The 27,715-nt window shown below is 33.4% G+C and overlaps 1 protein-coding gene across 1 annotated transcript; it reads right to left on the bottom strand.

Moving 5' to 3' along the window:
* Positions 1 to 29: 29 nt before the first annotated feature.
* LOC101884756 (uncharacterized) lies at positions 30 to 26,417 on the bottom strand. The gene is given in 13 exon segments (XM_087300932.1): positions 30 to 3,011; positions 4,786 to 6,241; positions 6,243 to 8,983; positions 11,201 to 11,312; positions 11,418 to 11,489; positions 12,176 to 12,230; positions 12,311 to 12,462; positions 13,948 to 14,025; positions 14,164 to 14,307; positions 14,452 to 14,526; positions 14,606 to 14,709; positions 14,785 to 14,840; positions 26,136 to 26,417. Coding segments are annotated over 13 exon segments (5,379 nt in total). The 5' UTR covers positions 26,231 to 26,417; the 3' UTR covers positions 30 to 2,772.
* Between the last annotated feature and the right edge of the window lie 1,298 nt (positions 26,418 to 27,715).

The following is a 27,715-nucleotide window of genomic DNA, read 5'->3' as shown; positions in this document are numbered from 1 at the left end:
GTTCAGAATCAATCAAGACAATAAACATATTCATTATGCATTTTGGCCTTTAAAGCTTTAAAGACTTTTTTACATTCACAAACACCTACATTTCACACAACACACAAAAAAAATAGTATCTGAAAAAGCATTATAGGTGCACTTTTTTTCTAGTTCTTTATACAGCACTACGTGACACAGAAAACTGGTCTGTTTATCTAATATTTCTAAAGAATGCACAGTGTGAAGAGTGATAAGTTATGCTGTTATAGTTGAGGAATTTGCACCTGTTCACCTCATAAACGTCTCCTGTCTGTTTGACTGGCGGCTCATAAACAGATTTTTTTCTGCTTAAGGGTTTCAGGGTAAAGTGTTTTTAGGATGATATTTTGAAGTACGGTTTCCAAAGTTAATGTACATACTAGCATGAACAAGAAACACTACATTTCAGTGGTGTCACAGATCACAAATCTCACGGTTCGGATTACATTATGGTTTTTGAGTCACAGATCGGACCAGTTTTTGGATCAGCCAAAAAGGATAGGAGACGCATGTAATTTGCTTTCCATTTAATACAAAAACAGTACTGCAAGAAATGTTTAGTTTTAACAAACAGAATAAAATAAAATGAAGAAATAATCAGCTGAATAAAAATAAATTGTAAAATATTCAGTACTGTAAAAAATACTACTATTTACTACTACTGTTACTGATAACACTAAATGTAGAAATCTAACATTATCATTTGTACTGCCCATATTAATTTTAGTCTCATTTTCAATAAATGATTCATAATTCACTTAAAAATCTTCATGTTTCCTTATTAGATGATCATTTTTGAAAAATTATTCAGTGGCACATTTTTAATGGCTGGTTGTCGCCACCTATTAGTTAAAAAATGTAATTCCTGCCTACGACTTAAATTATTGAGCATCAAGTTAAATGCATTTGATGGTGAATTTAATCTTTACCATAAACCTCAGTGATTTTGTCTAAACTGTAAACTGTTATCTCAGTACTTCAGTGGTTTTTGACTGTTTGTAACTTCATAACTAACTCAAAAGACTAAAGACTGAATCTCTTTCTTGATTTTTGTATTTTTCAAACACAGATCTGAATGCAGAAATTCAAAGGATTAATAAACATATGCAAATCACCATCATTTATAGTTGATATTGCGTGGGTGTTGAGATCCGGATCTTTTAATGATTAATCACGCAGCTTACATTGAATGCATTGGTGCAGGCTAAACATGTAGTGACAGAAAACACCTTTAATAACCTAAGAAACCCACCACATCCTAAATAAAACACCACAACTTCTTCCGCATCATTATATTTTAAATAAAAGCCTAAATGCTTTCATACATGTAATTTAAATGACATGAGAGGTCATCTCTCTGCGATTGTTACAAAAAATGTATTAATTCGTTCACGTGTGTTCTGAACCATGGGTTGTGATCCGTACGAACCATGGATCAACAATGATCCGTTGCACTCTTACTTCACTGTACAACCCAACAGCCAACTTTATCAAATAAAATGAGTGTAGTTAACTCAAAATTGACGGAAAGTTAGTTTTACTCATTTGATTTCAGTGTTGAAGGTAATAAGGTAATTAACTACCTCATTACTTCAACTTAAACGGAGTAAGTTTACAGTACTCATATAGATTAGTTTTTTAAACTCAAATGTTTTGTAGCAATCGGTTTCCTTAAATGGTTTGAGTTGCCTTAACTTATTGGGTTTTACAGTACTCAGTTGGATTGAGTTCTCTTCATTTATTGGGTTTTACTGTGCTCAAAATGCATCGTTTACTCAAATGGAGTAAGTTCACAGTACTCAGTAGGATTAGTTTTTGAACTTAAATGTTTTGTTGCAATCGGTGTCCTGAAATGGTTAGAGTTACCTTAACTTATTGGGTTTTACAGTGTAGATTTATTACAGCATTTATGCTCACACTTTACAAAAAAAATTCAATGTACTTACTAACATGAAGAATGAGCAATACAGTGTTTATTAATCATAGTTCAACATTTACTAGTACATTATTAAAATCATATCTCATTCTTATTAACATTAGTCATTGCATTGTGAGTTAACTTGAGCTAACATTGAATGACTTTACTTTTATTAACTTACTTTAACAAAGGTAAATGAATATGGTAATAAATGTATTATCCATTGCTTATTATTGTTAGTAAATAAAATAACTAATAAAACCTTATTGTAATATTTTACTGTATTTATTCTTCTTTGTTAGTGCTAGGTAATAAAAATAAAGTTGTAATTCTCAGTGCATTAACTAATGTTACCAAAAAACTATGATTAATAAATGCTGTCAAATATTCGTAGGTAATAGTAGTAAATAGGGTACATGAAATAACATTAACTAATAGAACGTTATTGTAAATTATGACCATTTATACTAAGTTGGTTTTGGCAGAAAAGTGCCATTGTAATATTTCCTTCCAGCAAAAGCACTTTTGTGATTTACTAATATAATTGTCATAATTGGATTTTTCTCTAAATCTCTAAATTGGGGTAATTATGTTGCACTGTTATATATCGCATTGTAGGATTTCACCATTGGGGACTTTAAAAAAAAAAAAGCAACCTACCTGAGGTGAAAAAGACAGCAAATCTGCGATTAGCCCTGAATTACCCTTCCACTCCTTGCGTTTTAAATAATTAATGCCAATCAAAACCAGAACCATTACATTCTTTGATGGAATGATCTGTTCTGAGATAACAGTTCACAGTCACGCCTACCAATTATTGCCAAATCTCATCTTCAGTTTTCATCAGCTGTCTTATCGTTCAACATGTCACTTTGAGTTTCTGTGACAGCCTTGTAGTTCTGCTGAAATTCATGTTTCGTGTCTTCGTTCGCTTGATGAAGCTGACGATTGCGTTTTAATATCTTAGTTTCTGTGCCATGTGATGAATCCTCCTGTCCTTCCTTAACATCGCTTGTGCGATTGGTCAGATTCAGATTGTGAATTCTACAATGCTTTATGTCCATTGCAGTATCTGGGAAGTAAAAAAAAGAGGTCACTAGCAATAATATAGAATGAGATTTGATATACTATGAATGCAGAGCGAAGGCCGTCAATACTCCTTCATACACAATATTTGGTGTCAACTTATTGTAACCCATCAGGCATCAACATCAAAAAACTTGATATTAACTGACTTCCTATTGACTACAAATTGTCATCTCACATTAACGTAAAAAAAAAAAAAAAACATGTCCAAAAACAATTACAGATCTTTCCTGTAATCAATTTTGGATGTGTTTTTATGCCAATGTTAGATCAACATTCGTATTAGTTCAAAAAACACATCTAAAATCCAAATTAATTAATTGACCATCTTGATGTCAAAATGTCATCAAATTGACATCTAAGATTTCCGTAAAAAAACACGTCTAAAACAATTACAAGACTTTCCAGTGATTGATTTTTAATACGTTTTTTAATGCCAACGTTAAATTAACATATAAAAAACATCCAAAAAACTCGACTACTTAATAACTTTTTTCTTCATTATTTAAATAATGTTGTTTAACAGAGCAAGGAAATTTTCACAGTATGTCTGATAATATTTTTTCTACTGGAGAAAGTCTTATTTGTTTTATTTCGGGTAGAATAAAAGCAGTTTTTAATTTTTTAAACACCATTTTAGGGACAAAATTATTAGCCCCTTTAAGTTATATTTTTTCTCGCTAATCTACAGAACAAACCATCAATATACAATAACTTGCCTAATTACCCTAACCTGTCAAGTTAACCTAATTAACCTAGTTAAACCTTTAAATGTCACTTTAAGCTGTACAGAAGTGTCTTGAAAAATATCAAGTCAAATATTATTTACTGTCATCATGACAAAGATAAAATAAATCAGTTATTAGAAATGAGTTATTAAAACTATTATGATCAGAAATGTGTTGAAAAAATCTTCTCTCCGTTAAATTGGGGAAAAAATAAACAAGTGGCCTAAAAAAATCAGGAGGGCCAATAATTCTGACTTCAACTGTATATATATATATATATATATATATATATATATATATATATATATATATATATATATATATATATATATATTTATATATATATATATATATATATATATATATATATATATATATATATATATATATATATATATATATATACATATATATATATACACACACACACACACACACACACACACATATATATATATATATATAGTTGAAGTCATAATTATTAGCCCCTCTGTTTATTTTATTCCCAATTTCTGTTTAACGGAGAGAAGATTTTTTCAACAAATTTCTAAACATAATAGTTTTAATAACTCATCTCTAATAACTGATTTAGTTTATCTTTACCATGATGACAGTAAATAATATTTTACTAGAGATTTTTTAAGACACTTCTACACAGCTTAAAGTGACATTTAAAGGCTTAACTAGGTTAATAGGTTAACCAGGCAGGTTAGAGTAATTAGGCAAGTTATTGTATAATGATGGTTTGTTCTGTAGACAGTCGATAAAAAATGAGGTTAAAGGGGCTAATGATTTTGACCTTAAAATGGTTCATAAAAAATGTAAAACTGCTTTTATTCTAGCCAAAATAAAACAAAAAATAAGACTTTCTCCAGAAGAAAAAATATTATCTGACATACTGTGAAAATTTCCTTGCTCTGTTAAACATCAATATTTAAAAAAGGAAGAAAAAAAATAAAGGGGGGCTAATAATTCTGACTTCAACTAAATATCTCATCCAGTCCATATAATAAATTACACCGTTATCATTACCTGGTTCTTCGAGGAAATGTACAAGCTCCTCCCCCTTGTCTGACTGTCCAATCCAGTCTTGATTCTCAGATACAGGTGAAGATGCCTTGCGCTCAGTATTGATCTCATCATCAAATTTGCTGCTGCTGTCCACAGTTTTAACCTCATTAATCATTCCTGCTGTCTGTTCATCCTCAACAATAACACATATCTCTTTTTTATGTCCCTGTCCTGCTGGCGTGGTATCTGGGCTGTTTTTGGAGTCACATGTCATGTCTGTCTTGTCACCTTGATCTCCTGCACTGCTTAGGTTGGAAAGTTCTGGCTCAGCCTGATTGTTTGGTAGGTTTACTTCTTGTGAGGTATCAGCGGAGCTCATCTGCGTGGTTGAAATGCTTTCAGAAACAGATGTGTCGATGTTTTGAGATGGCTTTATAAAATGGGATTCTGGGTAGGGTAATAAATCCTGGGAGCAAAATGTATCAGCACTTGATTCGGCTTTCTCATTTGGTTGATCACTTTTCATCTCTTCAACATCTGCTTTCTCATGTCTCTTTATAACCTCTGTATATGATTCCTCTTTCCTGAGCACACACACATTCACTGCTTTCATCATGTCCTCTTGGTCTCCTTCATTGTCATGTTTCTCGATGATGTTGCCATATTGTATTTTTTCACCCTCTCCATTTTCTGGTTTACAATCCTGATCATGTCTTTTATCAATTTTACAGTCATTTTCTATCAAGAGTTCTGACATAATATTTGCATTTTGTATTTTTACATGTTCTTCCATTCTTCTGCCACCTTTACCATCATGTTCATAATTCGGTAAACATTCTTCCAAAATATTTCCAGGTTGTATTTTTTCCATTGGTTCTTCATCTTGTGCTTTTTCCTTTTCATGACCTCCATATTGTATGTTTTCACTCTCACAGTCTTCTGTCATGTTCAGTTCCCGCTCTTTTTCTCCCTCCAGTTCCTCTGCAGTTTTTCCATCTTTCATTTTCTCAACTTGTTGTTTTTCACTCTTGTGTTCTTCCATATTTTCCTCCCCACAGTCTGTCATAATATTCACACATTGTGTTGTTTCAGTCTCAGATGCTTCCCTGATGTTCTCCTCCTCTTGTTCATCTATATATTCTTTTATGAAGTCTTCGTATTTTATGTTTTCACTCTCACAGTCTTCTGTCAAGTTCAGTTCCCGCTCTTTTTCTCTCTCCAGTTCCTCTGCAGTTTTCCCATCTTTCATTTTCTTACCTTGTTCTTTTTCACTCTCGTATTCTTCCATATTTCCCTCTTCACAATCTGTAAGAATATTTACACATTGTGTTTTGTCAGTCTCAGATGCTTCTCTAATTTTCTCGTCTTCTTGTTCATATATATATTCTTTTATGAAGTCTCCATATTGTATTTTTTTGCTCTTACAGCCTTCTGTCATTTTAAAATCCTGTGCATTTTCTGAGTCCTCTACTTCAGGATTTGTTTTTTTCAATTTCCCCATATTGCTCATTTTCTTGTCTAAATTTGTCTTGTATTTTTTCAGTCTCAGATCCTTCCATGCTTGTCCTGTGGTCGTGTTTTTCATTGCCAAATGCTTGCACTGTTTTTCCAACTTGTTTTTCTTCATTTCCATGTTCAAGCATTTCCTCACCGTGTTCTTTCTCATGCTTTCCCAAACTTTTACCATCTTGTTTTTCTGATGTTTCTGTCATTTTTCCACCTTGTTCCTTTTCACTCTTAGTTTCTTCAAATTTTTCCACCACCATTTCACTGTCTTGCTCAAGACCTTCAATATTTCTTACATATTGTATGTTTTCCGTCACAGATTCTTCATGAGAATCATGCTCCTTCTCACTGCCAAATTCCTCCACAATTTCCCAATCTTGCACTTTTTCACTGTAAATTTCCTCCACATTGCTTTCATGTTGTATCCTTTCAATTTCCAGTTGTCCCACATATTCTTCCTCACATTTTTTTACCATCTTACCATCTTGCTCATTTTCTTCCTCAGATTTCATCATAGTCTTCTCATCTTCGCTCGTATATTCTAAAATGGTTTTGGAAATGTGTATTTTTTCACTCTCATAATCTTCTGTACTTTTACAATGTTGTAATTTTTCAATCTTTTGCTCCTCCATGATGCTTTCATCTTGCATTTTGTCAACCTTGAGTTCTTCAATGATTTCCCCATCAGGTTCCTTCAAAGAGTCATGTTTTTCTTCACATTTTTCTAGCTCTTTTCCAACTCCTCTTACACATTCTTCCATAATTTTCCCATTATTTATTTGTTCCATCTCCAATATTTCCATGCTTTTCTCATCTTCTTTTTTGCTTTCAAATACATCCACAGTTGTATCATCTTTCTCATGCTCTGTATATTTTCCCAAACCTTTTCCATCTTCATCTATGAATTTTGCATGTTGTATTTCTTCACTCTCTTGTTCCTCCAAAAATTTCACATCTTTAAATTGCTCCACATTTTTGCTAACATAATCTGCTTCTCTTTCGTGTACTTCCATAATAATTCCATCTTGTTTTTCTTCACTCTTAATTTCTTCCAAAATTTTCTCATCCTTATCTTTTCCACTTTCAAATTCTTCCACATTTTTCTTCACTTTAATTTCTTTACTTTCTTGTTCCTCCAAAAATGTACCATCTTGTTTTTTTCTATCTATAAATTCCTCCATAATTTCACTCTCCAATCTTTCCATAATATTTTCATCTAGTTTTTCTTTACCCTCAACTTCTTCCACATTATATCTTTTGCTCGCTTGTTCCTCCAAAAATTTCCCATTTTGTTTTTTTCCATCTTTAAACTCCTCCACAGTTTCACTCTTAATTTCATCCATAATATTTTGATCCAGTTTTTCTTCACTCTCACATTCTTCCATTTCCACATCTTGTTCTCTTTGACTCTCAAATTCTTCCACATTTATCTTCACTTTATTTCCTTCACACTCTTGTTCCTCCAAATTTTTCTCATCTGGTTTATTTCTGGCTTTAAATTGCTCAAGAGTTTCCCTCTCATGTCTTTCAATGATATTTTCATCTAGTTTTTCTTTACTCTCAACTTCTTCCATTTTCTCATGCTTATCGTTTACACTGTCAAATTCTTCCACATTTTCCTTCGCTTTATTTCCTTCACTCTCTTGCTCTTCCATAATATTTCCATCCAGTTTTTCTTCACTCTCAATTTCTTCCAACATTTTCTCATCTTGTTTTCTTTGACTCTCAAATTCTTCCACATTTTTCTTCACTTTACTTCCTTCACTTAATTGTTTCTCCAAAATTTCTTCATCTAGTTCATTTCCATCTTTATATATACCATCCTCAATTTCTCTCTCATGTCTGTCAATAATATTTCCATCCAATATTTCTTCACTCTCTTGATGTTCTCCCAACATTTTCCCATCTCCTTCTCCACTTTCAAAGTCTTCCACATTTCTCCAAACCAGTTCTCCTTCAAACGCATCGACAATATGTCCTTCTTTTTCATCTTCACTCTGACATTCATCCAACATTTTCTCATCCTCTTCTTCTCCTCTCTCACATTCCTCACTTATCGCTTCATGCTTTTCCTGAATCGTCCCTTCATATTCCTCACAATCCTTCACATTTCTTTCCTCAATCTCTTCTTCTTCCTCAACCGTAGAGATAACCGAAGCCCGAGCAGTAAAATCTCTCTCAATTTCCAGATCTGTCAGCATTCGCGGAGCAACCGGCAGCGCAGGAAGAGGTCTTAATGGTGGATTCAAAACAGAAGATGGAGGAACAGAAGTTTCTTCAAGCTGATCTTCTGGAGAATCTTCAAAACCAGGCGGAGGCGGAGGAAATTCAATCACTGTTTCTGGTTGTTCATTCAAATGGAGCTGCTCGGGAATTGGTGGAGGTGGGTAAAAGACCAGACTATCTAATATTTCACTAATAGGGCTTTTTAGTTGAGGTTTAGTTGGAGGCAATGGTGGAGATTGGAGTTGTGGTGCACCGGTGGATACGGCAAATGACACCATCAACTTGGGGGAAGATATTTGGATTTTGCTTTTGGCAGATACCATTGTGCCATTAGGTAGTGTAGTTTTAGTGAATATAGTTGGGCTTTGGGTTGTTGGAGTTGATGGAAAGTGAGGAGGTATTCGACATGATGATGATGGTGGTGGTTCATTGAAGCTGAAGATACTGTCTGTCTGACTGCGATTGAGTCTTTTAAAGGGACTCCTGACTGCAAAACAACAAAAAACAGTTGCAAAACATGTAGATCACTGTCATTATAATCAACAAATCTGTCTGCATGCATGTCAGATGGCTGTAATGTGACGCAGTTTGACTTACTGAAAACCCAATTTTTTTTCTTGCAGATTTTTTGGTCATTGCAAGTCACATCTGATATGAAAATGTACATAATTACTGGTTCAATGTGTAAAACTATTACTATGCATTGTCATACATTATATTCTTAAGTAGCTGGTAATGCTTCAAGGGATAATTTACTCAAAACTGACAATTCTGTCATCATTTACTCATCATTCACTTGTTCCAAACCGGTTTCATTTTCTTTTTACTGATGAGCACAAAAGACGATATTTTGACAAACGTTGGAAACCTGTAACCATTGACTTTTATAGAACTTGAGTAGTATTTTATAGTATGGTTTTCAGTGTTCTTCAAAGTTTTTTTTTTTTTGAACAGAAGACACCATAAATATTTGGAACCACTTGAGGTTGAGAGAATAGTGAATCTATTTTTATTTTTGGGGGTCATTTATTTGTCCCTTAGTCCCTTACTTTTTCCACAGCGGAATGAACCGCCAACTATTTCATTATATGTTTTACCCAGCGGATGCCCTTCCAGCTGCAATCCAGTACTGGAAAACACCCATACACACTTTCATTCAAACACACACTTTCCACTTTGCCAATTTTGTTTACATAATTCACTTATAGCGCATGTCTTTGGACTGTGTGGGAAACTGGAAACTGTGCTGGGGGAGGGGGGCATGGGGGGTATAATTATTTAATAATAATATTCAATTGATTAATGCATTATGAATTCTTATTTCTACTGCTTAAATCTTGGTAAATGTTCAATGTTTAGTTAATTTCATATTAATCCACACACTACTATTCAAATATTTTCTCTTTTGTGCAATAAGTACATTTGTTTGTTAAAGCTACATTTTGAAGTTATTACAAATTACATGAACAGTTTTTCTGTTATGATGTATTTATAAACTATCCTTTATTCTTTCGATGTGAAGCCAAAATTTTAAGCATAATTACTCCAGACTATAGTGTGACACGATCCACTTTATTCATGATTCAACAAATTTATTTGAGATAAAAATCTTTTGTCAATTCTGCTATGAAGACATTTTAAGTACAGTTCAGATATTTATTTTATTCAGTATTAGCTTATATACTGGTTACACTTAAGTTTGAGAATCACGTTTAGGCATGGGCCGGTATAAGTTTCTGATGGTATGATAATGCTGGATAAAAATATCATGGTTTCATGGTATTAAGGTATTGTGATTACTGTTCTAAATTAAGTGCTTTTTAAATGGGTAAAATACAACTTTTTCCCCATTAAAGAAAATATATTTTACTTTAGGAAACATTTATAATATTTAGTAAAAGTAAACATGTCGAGCTAAATAATTATAATAAATAAATGACTTCTGCTTTCTTCATTAGTTTCAAAAACCCAGATTTTTTTTACAAAACATAAAAAAAAAACTGGGTTTCCTCCAGGTGCTCCGGTTTTCCCCACAGTTCAAAGACATGCGCTTTTTATTTTATTGATTTAAAGCAGAATTTCCCCTCCAGTATCACACAAATAATTGTTTTTTCCAGATACAAAACATTAAAAAAACATTTATTTGAAATATAAATATTTTGTTTCAATGTAAAAGTCATTTGTGTCATTTAATGCATCATTGCTGACTAAAACTTTCATAAAAATCATAGACCCCAAACATTTTGAAGATGGATGTAACATCATTAAACATTAAACAATATTAAACATTATTGTAACAAATAACATTATGAAATATGAAACAAACACGGAAATTAATAATTACTCATCTGTTGTTTTGAATATGAAAATGCCCTATAGACCATTTTGAGGGATGTAAACAATAACACTAGTCCTTACGTATTTCTTGTTTTACATTTTTAATTTCCATAGCTTCAGAAAATCCAAAAAGGTCCACTTATTGGTTAAAAAAGTTATGACAGCTGTTTTAAATTAAGATATGATTGAATTGCCTTTTGTTACAATTATGAAAAAGTTTAATAACAAGCAGGAAATGTTATGGGCCAATGACATTACCACATTGAAAAATGGTGTATAAATGAACTTGGCTTTGGTAAAAGAAGTTCTCAGATGTGCAGTTAATATTTCAATCAATGCTCATTTTTATGTCAATGCTAAACTGTACCTGGACATGGCGAGTTGGGACGGGAGCCTGTTTGGATGCTTGAGGAAGACAGTTGTCTAAAAAACTCTCTAGGGTTTACAGGTCGCTGTGAAACCAGAGCTGCTGCCTCCTGCTGGATATAAACAGTATTGCAGATTTATATCATGACGTTCATTGGCTACATATTTGGGGGCGGGGCTTGGAGGGGGGGGGTTCAGGTTTGATTGACAGGACTCACAGCAGCTTTTTCTTCCGATTCAGAGCGGGAAGATCTCACTTCTTCATCTTCGCGCTCCCTTTTCTGGTGCTCCTGTTATGTAAAAGAGATGAAGAATATTAAAACTTATAATAAATAAATAAAAATTAAATAATAAAAAAAAAACACCACTTGGTAGATTTTTGTTTCTCTGGATTCATGTTTGATTAGAATGTCAATTTTATTTTATTCTGTAAATAATTGTAGACATTTCTTTCAAATTTTAAATAAAAAAAATCATTTTAATATATACTTTTAAAAGATAATTAATTTAATATAATGTCATTTAGGGGTGGGCCACTCTGTTGTGCAGTGGGTAGCGCAGTTGCCTCACAGCAGGAAGGTCGCTGGTTCGAGCCTCGGCTGGGCCAGTTGGCATTTCTGTGTGGAGTTTGCATGTTCTCCCTGTGTTGCCGTGGGTTTCCTCCTGGGGCTCCGGATTCCCCCACAGTCCAAATGCATGGCTATAGGTGAATTGAATAAGCTAAATTGTCTGTAGTGTATGGCTGTGAATTAGAGTGTAAGGGTGTTTCCCAGAGATGGGTTGCAGCTGGAAGTGCATTCGCTGCTTAAAACATATACTAGATAAGTTGGCGTTTCATTCCGCTGGGGGGTGACCCCAGATTAATAAAGAGACAAAGCCGAAAAGAAAATGATTTTTTGGGTGAACTTTGAATTTAATTTTGATTTTTTATGGCTTTATGCTTAAACACACATACAGAAACACACACTCATCATACCCATTTGATTTTCTCCTGTTTGTGAGCTTCTGCCTCCAGCTGGGCCTGTATTCTCCTATTTAAAAAGAGTTTAAAAGTTTACCTTTTACCTTTTTTACTGTTTAGTCAATGAATGCTTGAGAAGGTGTGACTGACCTCTGCTCCTTTATTTTCTGTTCTTGTTGCTGCATCCTCCTCTCTCTCTCCGTGGCTTCTCTCTTCTCCTGGATCATTCGTTCTCTCTCTCTCTGTCTTCTGTCCTCTGCTGCCCTCCGCTGTTCCTCCTTTTTCCTTTCCTCCTCTTCTCTCTGGAAAACATGGTCAGAAACAACTGATCCTCTTTTTCAATTTTTTACCAAGGGCTGTTTAATGGAGAGAAGAATATTTTAACATAATAGTTTTAATAACTTATTAATAACTTTTTTTCTTCTGTCTTTGCCATAATGAAAGTACATTATAGTTTTTTTTGCCAAGATACTTCGCTTAAAGTGCAGTTCAAAGGCTTAACTAGATTAATTAGGGTAATTAGGCAATCATTAGACAACAGTAGCCAATCAATAAGATTTATTATTATTATTATTATTAAAAAGTACTTAAAAACAAACATAGGTCCTTGAAAGTGCTTGAATTGAATTTGAAATTAAATTTTTTCATAGTGTTATTTTAAAAAGTTGTACTGTGCTGCTTTCAAAATAGAACAAAACAAGTCAAAAATCTTAAATCTATAATAATTAATGCAAATGTTATCAATATTTCTGAAACCATTTGAATATTACTAGTATAGATTTTTTTTATTTGTATTACATTTCTTTGAATGTGAAGATAAAAGTTTTTATTCAAATGTAAGAAGGGATTAAAATACATTTTAGTTTATTTACTTTTTTGTTTTTAAAAATTACACATTCAAAATAACATCATTACTGTCATTTGTAATGTAAATATAAAATACAATTCTAAGTGTGAATTATAAAGGTGTTGATTTAAAGTTAATGTCCTTGAATCTTCTGCACATTAAAAAGTGGGAACCCTATGTATATTCATAAGCTAAAAGGTTTCCCTGAATTGAATATTTGCATAAGCAATTGGGATTGTTTATAGTTTTTGGAACCAGAATAGCTTATGGACGGTCGTAATTGTTTTGTTTACTGGTCTAATTATTGCTTTTTATTTTTTGTAATAAACCTTGCATTTTGGGGTAGACACTCAAATAATTATACACTTTTATTATGTCATTATACCTTTTGAATTATGTTGCATTTATAGAGAGTTATGACAAGCTAAGTTTGTAAGTTTGTAAGTTCCATATCTGGTAAATATACGTCACTGATGTTACTGGGTAAGTCCTGAAGTGGTGATGAGGTCTTAATGTAAGGAAACAGTCCTTAAAATGTATTAAATTGTATTACATTTAACCTGTGATACCTATTAATATTGTGTTTGTAACTCGTTTCATGTTCAAATCAGATACAATCAAAGTAAAAATAAATTTAAATTCAAAATTAAAAAAAACTAATGTTTTTAAAAATGTTATGGCAATGTTTTGCTATATTACGTAATAAATTTTGTACTTTTCTATGAATAGTTCTTATGAATTATAAATATATAAACTGTCAGCTTTTTAAAAAAAATAAATTAAAACTTTCAACTTTTTAAAATTAGTTTAGTTATTATTATTATTAATATTATTATATGGTTATGTATTGACAACAGTGTTTACTAAAGATATACTATAACATACATACTTGATAATAACCATTAAACAAAAATAAACAAAACTAAAACTCCCTCCATACCTCCATTTGTGCCCAGAAAGAATCTCTCTGGATCCTCTGAATCTCTGCAGCTGCGATTGTCCGCTTGTAATTTGTGCCCTGGAAATAATTCAGATATTTGTTTACCATTTTTTTTCTGATTTTAATTGCATTGATTTGCCTGACTGGCTATATGCTGATCTATCAACATCATTTAGAATTAATTAAATCTGCCCTGTTGTGGTAACAGTCTCATACCACAGTGGCATGTCTGTCTTCGGTCCTGCGTCCAGGTCTCGCTCTCGACCCCTGGGGCACCCCTGCAGATTTGCATGCCAGAGCACAGATTCGCTCCTCTGTGATTTCATCCAAAGTGTGGGCAGGGAGAAAGATGTGCACTTCCTCACATCACAAAGACAGAAATGTTTGACTTGTTTTTATATTGTCACTCTTTCATTTTAAAAATAAAATCAAGGTACATATTTTTCTCGTTCAGTTTATGCATCTTTATCCCCAGTATTTACCCATAATCCAACCCTCTTTTACCTTAAAGAAGGCTCTGATGGCTGGTATATGACTTTGACACTCAGCTCTGCGATACTCCTCCACATCCTTTCCCACCTGAGAAACCACAAACACTGTTTGAAGAGGAATAATCAAGAGTGTTTTACATTAAACAGTGAACTGTGGATGAACTGACCCATAATATCATGACGAAACGCGGTTGAGCTTTGCCTACCCTGCACATCCCATACAGTGGCAGTCTAGGGTTAAGTTTTGTCGACAACTCTTTCAATCCGCCTACTATAAGACACACAGCATGAAAACGGGGCCCAGAAACATAAGACGTTATTTCAAAGACATTCAGCGTGCTCTTACCTCCAGAATCAGCCAGTCTGAGTCTGTTCATTATCCCATCATAGGTGAATAAAGCCCTGTTCACAGAGAAAGAAATGGTCACAGAGAATATTAAAGGCTCGTGTTATTGCATTAGGATGGATAACTCGATTTGCAATGCATGCTAGTTCTCTTTTAGTAACAGTCGTAGGAAAGGTTTTGTACTGATGTTGGAGTTTTTAGGATGTTATGCATGGTATTAGAAGGATTTCGGAAGGATCATATGATTATGACTATTCTGTAAATTCAGATTTGGCATCACAGGGATATATTAAATATATTTCTATATATTAATATAGAAAGACGTTAATTAATTGGTAAATTAAATTAAAATATTGCACATAAACCATCTAGACATATACCTGTTAAAAAATTTTTAATCAGATAATTTGTCATTTTTATTGTTTACTTTATTTTTCACTTGTTTACTTTATTTTCCATGTCCTTTTGTCTTGTTGTGTTTATGTATATACAGTTAATGTGACTTTTTTCGATTGTATACAGTTCCTTTTACAGCATCAGTGTTGTAGTGCAATTAAAATATAATCTGGTAAATAGACTTAAGCATTCATTAAGTCGTTCAAGTGTAAAACGAGATGAAAAGCCATTTACTGCACTACATGCACTGTCAGGATCAGCAGGCTAGCGCAGAAACTGCAATAATTTGAAAATACTGCAGTAATTTAAATGATCATATTTTAAAGACAGGGCACTAAATTTTTTTATTTAATGCAGTGCTTTTTTTACATTCTGCGGCCCACTTTATATCATATATCAATCAGTCAGTGAAGATTCTTGATTTTTAAGGAAAACAGACCTTAAACGCAGCGATTTTGTAACGACATACAGTTCACTGGATGTGATTTAACTGGCTTACTGCAAATTAATTCCTTCTCATTGTAATAAACACATTAAAAGTAATTTACTATTTCCTTGTTCATCTATACACATCCATTTTGGCCAGCAATAATAACATGTGTTTCCCCTCGGCACCTTTTTAAATTATATAATTTAATGGGGACTCGTCCGGGATAGCACGACATTTAGAAATTAATGTTATTAACAGCTCATTGTGATTCTTCTAAATATACTCCACAATATTGCTGTATTTACTCTATTTTTTACTCTAATAAATGTTACCTTTATAATTAGGACTTTATTTAAAAGCATACAATTTTTAATTTATATTAAACCCTATTTAGCCGGCAGCCTTTTCAGTTTTCAAAACTTTCAATATGGTGAGCCTATACAAAAAACCTTTTGCAGCAGTTTGTCCAAATGAAGGAGAGATGACCATGTGATAAATGGGTAAAAAATATTGAAGTATATTGGCAAAGTATATAGATTTAAAATGACAATTAAGTAGTATTTTTGGTCACATCGTGATCTGTATATATAGTCTTTTTAATATGATTCATTTTTACTAAATGTTTACTTTAATACCAATAAAATAAGAAACATTCTAATGTACAGAGAGGGGGGATTAAAGCTGTAGTGCAATATTGATGTTTTAATAGTTAAATATGTGTCTATATACTCACAGTGCACAGCATAAATGAGAACAGCCCCTTTGAATATGAATATTTTTATACATTTTTCAATCAAAGTAGCATAGAAAAAAACATTTTGGTGCATTTAATTTTTTAAACTGTTATGTTCATTACAATAAGAGTGTAGTCTATCTGAGAAATATGGCAGCCAACTTAACGGTAAAAGACAAGTATTTATAAAAATTACTTTTGGCAACCAGTAAGAAAACTGTGACTCGAAAGTGGCTACAACTGGATCCCCCCACAAAATCTAAATGGTTGGATATCATATCTAATGTTCAAAATATGGAGAGGATGACTTTTTCTTTAAAACTACAAAGGGACAAATACCTGCAATATTGGGAGAAATGGATTGTACTTATACCTTTACACAGTGTAATCTGATTTCTACATATATTTGTTAATGTGACCTGTAAGGAAATATGTGACCAGTCAACTTTTCATTTAAGTTCCTATGTGTTATTGTTTTTTTTATCTGTTTGTTGTATTTTCCCCTTGTTTTTTCCTTTAAAAAAAAGAGAAAAATAATAATAATAATAATAATAATAATAATAATAATAAGAGTGTGGTCACCTAACATCTTCAGGAATAGAAAGATAATCCACTTCACTTCCACTTCACTTCACTTCCTAATCTGCAATTGCCTCTCTGGATATACCACTAACTGTACTCAAAAAAATAAATAAATAAATAAATGCTTTCCTTCTTAGACTTTACAGACCTGAAACTTGCCTATAGCACTTATTCATTGTTGCTCTTAAAGTTGTGTAAATTGCTTCCTTGTCCTCATTTGTAAGTCGCTTATGATAAAAGCGTTTGCTAAATGACTAAATGTAAATGTAAATAATCAAAAATTTTTTACAGAATGTCTACTTGTTTTCTTTTAATAGTTGTCTTAGATTTTTGATCTTTTTAACATTTTATTTCAGATTTTCCCCCTAGCATATTCATTGGTATGTGCACCATTATCTTAAGTTATTTAGTTAGATTAGTTCCAGTTTTATTCAATCATTCATTTTCCTTCGGCTTAGTCCCTTTATTTATCAGAGGTCGCCACATCTAGCAAATATTTTACACAGTGAATGCCCTTCCAGCTGCAACCTATTTCTGGGAAACACCCATACACTCTTACATTCACACACACACACACACACACACACACACACTACAGCCAATTTAGCTTATTAAATTCACCCACAGCACATGCCTTTGGAAACTGGAGCATCCCGAGGAAACCCGCGCCAACATGGGGAGAACATGCAAACTCCACACAGAAATGCCAACTGGCCCAGGCAGAACTTGAACCAGCGACATTCTAACTAACAGCGACAGTGCTAACTACTGAGTCACCGTGTCGCCAGTTCCAGTTTTAATTAAATCTAATATACAAAAATATATTTTCCTACAGAAAATGTACATTTAAAAGAGATATCTACTGTATAAGACCTGTACTCATTTATGCTGCCATTACACTGTAAAGTATTCTGAAGATTGATGGTCTCATTCAGCCCCGTGCAGAGACTATCCAGGGGGCATCTGCAGGATAAATTATTTGAAGAGCGGGGGGCACTTCAGATCATTTTGGAAGGGCACTTTCTATCCAAGACTAAAAAGGGCATGTGCGATGCACAGGTTGAGCCCTATGTGTGCACGTGCCTGGTCTCATTAGAACTGAGTTGGGAAAATACTGAAAAGTCAGAACCGTAAATTAAACAGGAAAAAAAAGTAAAAACAAATTTCAGGCACAAATGGCACCATTTCCTGTGAATTTATGCCTGTATCCAGCAGCAGGACCCTTCTCAGATCCCCAGAGTCTTCAGTAATCTGCTCACACCCAAAAAACAAAAGTCCCGTTTTCCCCACATTCTCATGACAACAATGTCAGAACATACAAAACATACAGCCAGCAAAAAACAGCAGGAAGCTTAACTAGTACAAACACGTGAACCACATTTAAAAAATGTGACAAAACATTTATGAATGTGACTATTTAGACACTTTCCTGAAAATCACTACAGATTAAATATGCCATAAGCATTCTGGAAAGGATAATCACATTATAGACTGGTAATCCACACATTTTTCAGCATCTAGGTGAATACCCTGAGCTGTGTTAAAAGAAACAGCTTACAAATGACTTGAGCTGAACTCCTTGACCACATTCTAGATGCTGTCAAGCATTTTACATATAACTGACATAAGACACATTTGAGCTGATTGGGTGCTGTTATTTGTTGTTATATACAGTAGTGATGCATTTTTAATGAGGCAAGAAGGTACAGAAATCATTTTTTGTATGCTGGAAATTTTAACAAGTATTAAAGTGCTTATTTTATTACATTTTGTCTGCACGCTGTAAAAAATACAGCTAATTAACAGTTTCTGTATTTTGTGATTCACAAGTGTTTATCTGCGGATATACAGTAAATTGCATCATGGGATGTTGATTTCTGTTGACTTTTGGTTTTAAATATTTAATTCTAGAGTTGACCAATAACATTTATTGACATTTGTTTTAGTAGTTTAAAACAATATACTGCACAATAGATAATATATAGAGAAAAAGTCCATAAAATAACACAAAAGTGCCAAGTGCTGCCACAAAAGGCTTTTATAGTTTAATTTACAGTACCAGTCCAGACAACATATCACTTTAAGCTATTTAAAATGTCAAAAAAATTCACATTTTCAATCTTTTCAACAGTAAACGTTCACTTAATGAACCTAAACGAGCACATGTCACTCCGCTACTCATTCGTTTGCACTGGCTACCAGTTGCTGTTCGCATCAAATTCAAAGCTCTGATGTTTGTTTACAAAGGGATTTCTGGCTGCGTCCCTTCTTATCTGCTCTCACTTCTGCAGATTTATAGGCCCTCCAGAAACTTGCGTTCTGTGAATGAACGTCGCCTCGTGGTTCCATCCCAAAGAGGGAAGAAAACACTTTCCCGATCGCTCACGCTCAATCTGCCCAGTTGGTGGAATGAATTCCCTAACTGCACCAGAACGGCAGAGTCACTTGCTGTCTTCAAAAAGAGACTGAAAACTCAACTATTTAGTCTCCACTTTCCTTACTAATATGCAATTCCCTCTCTGGCTCCTCCACTAACTACAAAAAAAAAAAAAAGAAGTTTTTGCTTCTTACACTGACTTTACACACCTGGAACTTGCCTACAGCACTTATTCATTGTTGCTCTTATAGTTGTGTAAATTGCTTCCTTGTCCTCATTTGTAAGTCGCTTTGGATAAAAGCGTCTGCTAAATGACTAAATGTAAATGTACTTAATGCAATTTAAAAGCATAAATAAACTGATAGATTCATCTGTTTATTTAACACAAATATTTTAACCTTCTTTTTTATTTTAAAGGGGACTTATTATGCAAAAATCACTTGTTTATATTTATTATTGATGATCTCTCCCTCATCAGTATAAACAGCTCTGAGTGAAAAGCAGTCATCCACCACTAGAGTTTTCACAACATACCTGACAAAGATAATGGGCCTTATTCAGTTTTTGCCCATACAAAGTTCACTATGTAAATAGCAAATGCCACTTAGCACAACCCTTTTACGCCCCATTCACAGGGGGCATTAGCGTCAATGCTTGACGGAGGACGTGTCTGAAGTTCAGGCTGACACAGTCATCATAGCAGCATAAAATGAATCTGCAATCGGCTACTGTCTGAGCTGGGGTATTTCCATAAAGTCATTTGTTTGGCTGACGCTTCTATTGGCGTCTGAAAAGTTGAGAAACTCCCAACTTCTGCAGTGAGCAATGCCGCTGAAGAAGCACCAACGAACCCACAATTACACCTTGCGACAGGGCAAAGACAGTATTCTTCCGTCCTTAAAATAGTAAAAGTGGATTCGGACAATCTTTTAATGCTTTTGCACCATGCGCTTTAGACTTTGTGCCTAGATTGTTAAAATAGAGCCCAATGTCTTCAACTAAAGGGGGTCGAACACCAGATGTGCCGCAATACGATGGGCACATGACATTTGAAAGTATTGCACACCAGACGCAGACACCCTTTCCACATTCGTGCGTGAAACCTCTCTATCCTAGGGTAACATGCTGGATCCGTTACTCCGATTTGTTCCAGGACTTCGTACTACATTATAGGTTTAGAATTCTAAAATGCATGGCGCTGTGTAGCGCAGCACGTCGCCGAGTGGCGCATCTGGTGTGTCATGCCCTTATGAGGCATTATAAACGTCGTTTTAGGATGCACAAATGAACGCGGTAGTCTCAACAACCTTCTTCTGAGACAATTCTTTCGACATTTTCAATTTTTCACAGAGATAATGGGCTGTTTTGAATCTGCCACTATGCTGAGGCACAGGTGCTTGTAGCTCCGCCCTCTTTTGAAAAGAACACAGTCGGCACAATTTAGATCCAAGTCTAAAAAGGGGCAGTTTTAAAGAGTTATGAAACATTATTTGTGTGGTAGTTTAAGCTGAAACTTAATAATAGGTCCCTTTTAAATGTATTATTTTGCATTAAGAGGCCCATAAGCAACTCATACAAACAGCTCTTGCAGAAAAGCACTTCATTTCTGTGTCACTATACTCTGAAAAAGACAGAACAATGTGTTTTTTTATTTATTTTTAAATTGGGTTAAATGATATTACATTCTCAGTCATTGTTCTGCTGAAATAATAAAGTTGCCAGCCACCCTGTTTCATACACTCGCCAACACATTTGCTGCTTGTTAATTTTAGACCCTGGATGCACTTGTATTCTTTCAAAAATGCAGGAAATGAAAGAGACAGGAAGGTCGTGAAGATGAGGACGGAGGCCTGCTTTTTCAGACTTCCGTATTTAGTCTAGCACCTGGCACTTTCTATCTCTGTTTGTTGAATCCATTATTGACATTAAATCCAAATATCCGATGAGCTAAATAATGTAATACAGATCTGAAGCGCACATGATCAAATTAGGACATGGTTTGAATAATTTAATGAGGCCTTGGTTTAAAAACAGATTAGCGTCAAATCAAATCTGCTTTTTGTGAATGTCAGGAAAGAAATCCAAAAGGTTTCTCTCATCACCGAACAAAGCTTCACAGTAAACGCTATACAGACTTATTTTTAGCTCTCAAATGAAGCAACATTCTTTTGAAAAGTCCCTCCAGCGGCGGCATTTCTTCCTTTTTAAACGTTTCCTGAGACAACAGTAGCCAAAACAACAGGAACTGCTCTGCCCTATGGATATGACTGCATTTTAGCCTCCAGTGTGGTCAAAGACTTTCAAAATATTCGTAAATTTGCAGTTTTCTGTATTTTGTGATTCATTTTTTTCTTTTTTTCTCATTATTTAGCTTATGAATTGAAAAGTTGGAAAAAATGTTTTTTTTTTTTATCAGAACACAACACACTATCAGAAATACTTAAAAAATAGTCAATAAGGATACGGATGGATACTGAAAAAATTAGGGAGAAAAAAGGGAGAAAAAATGCAGTGTTATTTTAAAACAATATATAGTTGAAGTCAGAATTATTAGCCTCCCATCGATTTTTTTTTTTTTATATTTCCTAAATGATGTTTACCAGAGCAAGAAAATTTTTACAGTATGTTTGATAATATTATTTCTTCTAGAGAAAGTCTTATTTGTTTAATTTCGGCTAGAATAAAAGCAGTTTTTAAATTTTTATACACCATTTTAGGGTCATAATTATTAGCCCCTTTAAGCTATATTTTTTTCGATAGTCTACAGAATAAACCACCGCTATACAATAACTTGCCTAATTATCCTAATCTGCCTAATTAACCAAATTAACCTAGTTTAGCCTTTAAATGTCACTTTAAGCTGTATAGAAGTGTCTTGAAAAATATCCAGTAAAATATTATTTACTGTCATGACAAAGATAAAATAAATCAGTTATTAGAAATGAGTAATTAAAACTATTATGTTTAGAAATGTGTTCAAAAATCTTTGTTCAAAAGACTTATTTCTATATATATTACATTTCTTATATATTTAAAACTACTAAAATGTCAATAAAAGTCACTTTGTTAAACTGTAGAGTTGAATTTTCAACATCAAAAGCAGACAAAGCAAGCTCCCATGATACAATTTACAACAGTAAATAATACACTAGTATATCACAAAACACGGAAACCGCTAATTAACAGATATTTCTTACAGTGTGTCCGAAACCTGGTGATCAACAGATGCTTGACCCACACACATCCTCCTGCTTTAGGTTCATCATCTCATATTGAGAGTTTGTCAAACTGATAAACATGCTAATTAAGATAAGCAAGGGGTATTTAGGGAGGAAATTGGTCTGGGAGGGGGTTGTTTTGGTCATTAAGATAAGACAGACATTCTGGAATATCATTTTAGCTGATCAAAATGCCACAACGTAGCTAAGATATGCTGGACTAGCTAGGTTGCATCAAATCACAATACATAATGAAGTTATTATGGGTCACAAAGTGCGCCTTCATGTGGAATTTGCCCTAATTCTTTTAAATAAATTATAGGATGAAGAGTTTTATTAAATTAAACAGGGCCATCCTTTACAGAAATACGGGTACTTCGGGTTACTATAGTTCAAACCTATTTTAGGTATACTTTGTTGTAGGTAGTCTAAATTTTAAGTGGATCAAAAAAGTTCATTAAAGTAATTAAGACGATGGACCCTTATGTTATTTTAGACGAGTAGAACTTTTCCTTATTTATTTTTTTACTATTTAAAAAAATATTTTCTTGTCTTTCCTTTTGTTGTCTTGTCTTCTATCCATATAAAAGTAAAATATCTTTTACTTAACATTATTTTATTTGTATTTTATTATAATATTATTTATTTATTTTTATTCAACCTAAATGTATATGTGTAAAAAAAGTTTTGTTTGTTGTCTAAATGTGAAAATCTATTTGTACTGCATATTTTTATTTAATATGTTCAATATAATCACCTTTGAGATTTTTTTTTTAAATCAAAGTTGTTTTAAAACAAGAATGGATCATTTATTTTTTAGGACAACTTTTGCAAACGGTTTTAATCCACAAAATGTTTATCAATGTAGGCTACTAATAGTACTTATAAATGTACCATTTCAGTATTACTGGGACTAAACTGACCTTTAAAGATGCTAAAATTATATTTTAAATACACTTTAAGTGATGATGTAGTAAACTTTAAGTGCAACATGTTTTTTTTTTTTTGTACTCCAACTATACTCCAAGTGAGCTCCATAGCATAGTATACCAGTTATAGGATACTAAGCATAGTATACCAACTTATCCAGCATATGTTTTTACACAGTGAATGCCATTTCAGCTGCAACCCAGTACTGGGAAACTCCCATACACACTCATACAGTACAGCCAATTTTGTTAATTTAACACCTATAGTGCATGTCTTTGGACTGTGGGGGAAACTGGAGCACCCGGAGGAAACCCATGCCAACACAACATGCAAACTCCACACAGAAATGCCAACTGACCCAGCCTGGACTCGAACCAGCGACCTTCATGCCGTGAGGCAACAGTGCTAACAACTGAGCCACCGTGTCACCGTTAATTAATTTGTCAAAGTAAATTATATTTTTAGTACTGTATTTTATATCCTGTAAGTTTTCTTTAAGTGAACTTAAATTTTGTTTGCCATATACTCTTTTTTTGCAGTTACATCTAATACTATAGTAATACTACTATGTTCAAAGTTACGTTCTCTTTGTTATATTCAACTTAAAAAATACATTTAGCTAACTTAGCAGATTTTAAGTAAATTCCTATCAAAGAGGATTTGGCTTCTGTTTTAAGCCTCTAAACTCACTTGTTAAATGAACTTGTAGCTTACATGTAAGCTAATTAAACATAAGTCAAACGATATGAATAAAGTATTGGCTCAGTGGTTAGCACTGTCAGCTCACAGCAAGAAGGTGGCTGGTTCGAGTCTCGGCCGGGTCAGTTGACATTTCTGTGTGGAGTGTGCATGTTCTCCCCGTGTTGGCGTGGCTTTCCACTGGGTGCACCAGTTTCCCTCACTGTCCAAAGGCACTCTGTATAGGTGAATTAAATAAACTAAATTGGCCGTAGTGACTGAGTGTGTATGGATGCTTTCCAGTACTTGGTTGCAGCTGAAAGGGCATCTGCTATGTAAAACATGCTGGATAAGTTGGTGGTTCATTCTGCTGTGGCGACCTCTGATGAATAAAGTGACCAAGGTGAAGAAAAACAGTTCAGCAGTTTAATTACATTTTTTTACTTTTATTAGTAGTCTGAAACAATATTCTGCATTAAAAATGTTAATGATAAAACGTTGAATAAAGTATTTCATTTTCTGTATTCAATCAAAAGAGTTAACAACTTAAAACGTAGGCTATTAATTTAACATTAAGTAGGTCTTTCTCAGCTATAACATAGAGTTCTGCAGTTTAATAATGTGACATTTATTGACTTTTTAGTAGTTTGAAACAATATTCTGCATAAGAAATAATATATTAAACGGTAGAATGTTGAAAAAAGATTTTAATTTTCTACATTTAATCGAAAGAGTAAACACAACTTCAAAACGTAGGCTATTTTAAGCAGCCTATCTCAACTAAAACCTGTAAGTTGGATTTTTTATCAGTGTATGTTAAGCCAACTATATAATTTTAATTATGATACATACTTAAATTCTTTTCTCTTTTTTACAAGGTAATTGGGTTTAAATTACACAAACAACGCGTCATGGGATAGAAATATGCACAATGTGTGGAATTTGAACAATAATTACTTTTATAAGTATGACATGATGAGTTTTAGCGACTTAAAAACTGACACAAACTTACCTTCACTGACGAACAGGGAATATGGCACACGTAACTGTTAACAGTAGGCTATCTCAAATAAACCTAGTTGGACTTTTTATCAGTGTAACTATGCGTAAGTTCTTTCTGAGACTAGCGTTATACATTTTTATTAGATTTTTTACATACTTGAAATCTTTTCTCTCTTTTTTTTGGCTTGGCAATTGGGTTTAATTACACAAACAACGTGTCATGGGACATAAATATGCACAATTTGACCAATAATTCCTTTAAATAAATATAGGATGATGAGTAAATTAGCGTCTCAAAAACTGTTAACGTTAACTTACCTTCACCGTCGACGAACAAAGAATGGCACACATAAGTTAACGTTAAGTAACTGTAAACGTTAACGTTAGCTATAACAGACCCACCTCTGTTGTATGGCTCAGCATTATTTATTTTTCTTTCCAATGAATTTCACCATAAGCGTTTTATGTAGTTGTCGACGTTTATGGATTATTAATGACAAGGCAGCTTAGGAGCTCCGTAAAATTGTCTGTTGTTAAAGAATTAAATATGTCTCATTGAAGAACCGACTAGCAGAGTGGCGCAGCGGAAGCGTGCTGGGCCCATAACCCAGAGGTCGATGGATCGAAACCATCCTCTGCTAATTTTTTTCATGTGTTTTATTAATAACAATAATGACCGTAATAGAAAAATTGTAATGTTATGCACATTGTTTTCAACTCAGTATATTTTTATTTTAAATTAACCTAAATGTATTCGCTGCTTTATATGGAATTTTATAATATCCCATGCACTATACGTCTAATAAAAAGTTATGTTTTAATTTTAATGCGCTATTTCATTGTAAGTTATGATAAGAAAAAAAGGGTAAATAAATAATTCCTAAATTTATTGTAGAATACACAAACAATGTATTACGTTTGCATGTATCACAATTTTTGTCAAGTTTTATGCTCTTCTGTGTTTTTTTTAAAAATGAGCAAATAAACAGTAAACAGTCATCATACCAGTTTGTAGACGAGCGTGGATTCAGGATATCTTCTTTTGCCGTAAGTAAAGACAAACTGTATGTATCCAGATTAACTTCCCTCATTGATGTCATAATGTCGGTTATTAAAAGGCTATTTTATCAATTCTTAACTCCAGTTAGAATTCTTTTAGAAAAAAGTGGCTAAAATAACATGTACCATACAGAAGATCTCACAATATGTCCCGCTGAAAGATTAAAATAGCCAGCATTTGTCAATTGTATGCAAACTCTTAGGAAGCTTAGAGAAAAAACAAAAACCTTAAGCCACTCCTGCAGGGAATAAATATAGCGGATGGCATTGTTTCAAAGGTTAACCAAATCCCACCCATTCAACTGAAATTAAAAAAATAATATTGAATTGATTATTATTCAGTTTTGAATGAATGATACGTTATAAAAATAAACCATAGAATTCGCTTCCTGAGCTGTCAGCGTTTATTATAAACATGTATGGTCTTTATATTAGTGTAATCTATGTGGTTTTCAAACCTCAGGGACTTCAAGGTGCCACAAGGAGGTGCTATGGAGTCGGGGAAAATATTTGGAGAATAATGTCAAAGGAAATATAAATTCATTAATTTTCCTCCGGCTTTAAATTGAAATAATTAATTCATTCTTTTATTTTTTTTTGGCATAGTCCCTTTATTCATCTGGGGTCGCCACAGTGGAATGAACCGCTAACTTATCTAGCTTATGTTTTACACAGCAGATGCCCTTCTAGCTGCAACCCGAATTACCCGATACTGGAAAACAATTAAAATTCATTCATTCAATTACTTTTTGGCTTAGTCCTTTTATTTTTCAGGAGGTGCCACACCAGAATGAACCGCCAACTTATTATACAGCATATGTTTAACACAACAGAGGCCCTTCCAGCTGCAACCCAGTACTGGGAAACAATTAAAATGTATTAATTCATTTACTTTTCGGCTTAGTACCTTTATGGGTCGCCTCAACAGAATGAACCACCAACTTATCCAGCATATGTTTTACACAGCAGATGCCCTTCTAGTCACAACCCATTACTGGGAAGCATCCATACACTCTCACATTATCACCTATTTTGCTGCAACCCAGTATTGGGAAACAATTAAAATATAAAAAAATAAAATATATATATATAATTAATAAAATCTTTAAATAAGTTGAAAAATAAATAATAAATAATACAAAAAAAACCACATACGAATTAAACAATTTAAATTAAAATTAAAAACAAAAATTGATTACTGTAATATAAAACAAATTAGATAAAGTGAATTAGTACATAAACATTCTATAATTATATTATAATTTATATAATATTTAAATAAAAAAATAGGATGATCATCTGTGGGTCCATTATAATAAATCCATACACTCTAAAAAAATAAAGGTACATGAGCTGTTACTGGGGTGATGCCTTTTCAGAAGGTACATGTTTTACTTAAGGGTATATATATATCCTTGTCCTTGAGGTATTAACATGGACCTTTAAGGTACAAATGTACCATCTCGGTGACAGCGTGTGTACCTTTATTTCTGAGAGTGTATTGCACGCAAGTAGAGCAGCTCGAA

This window comes from Danio rerio, chromosome 21 (genome assembly GCF_052040795.2).
Source record: "Danio rerio strain M-AB ecotype USA chromosome 21, GRCz13ab, whole genome shotgun sequence".
NCBI lineage: Eukaryota > Metazoa > Chordata > Actinopteri > Cypriniformes > Danionidae > Danio > Danio rerio.
Note: the sequence above shows the minus strand (reverse complement) of the source record. Positions and strands in the feature narration are given on the sequence as shown.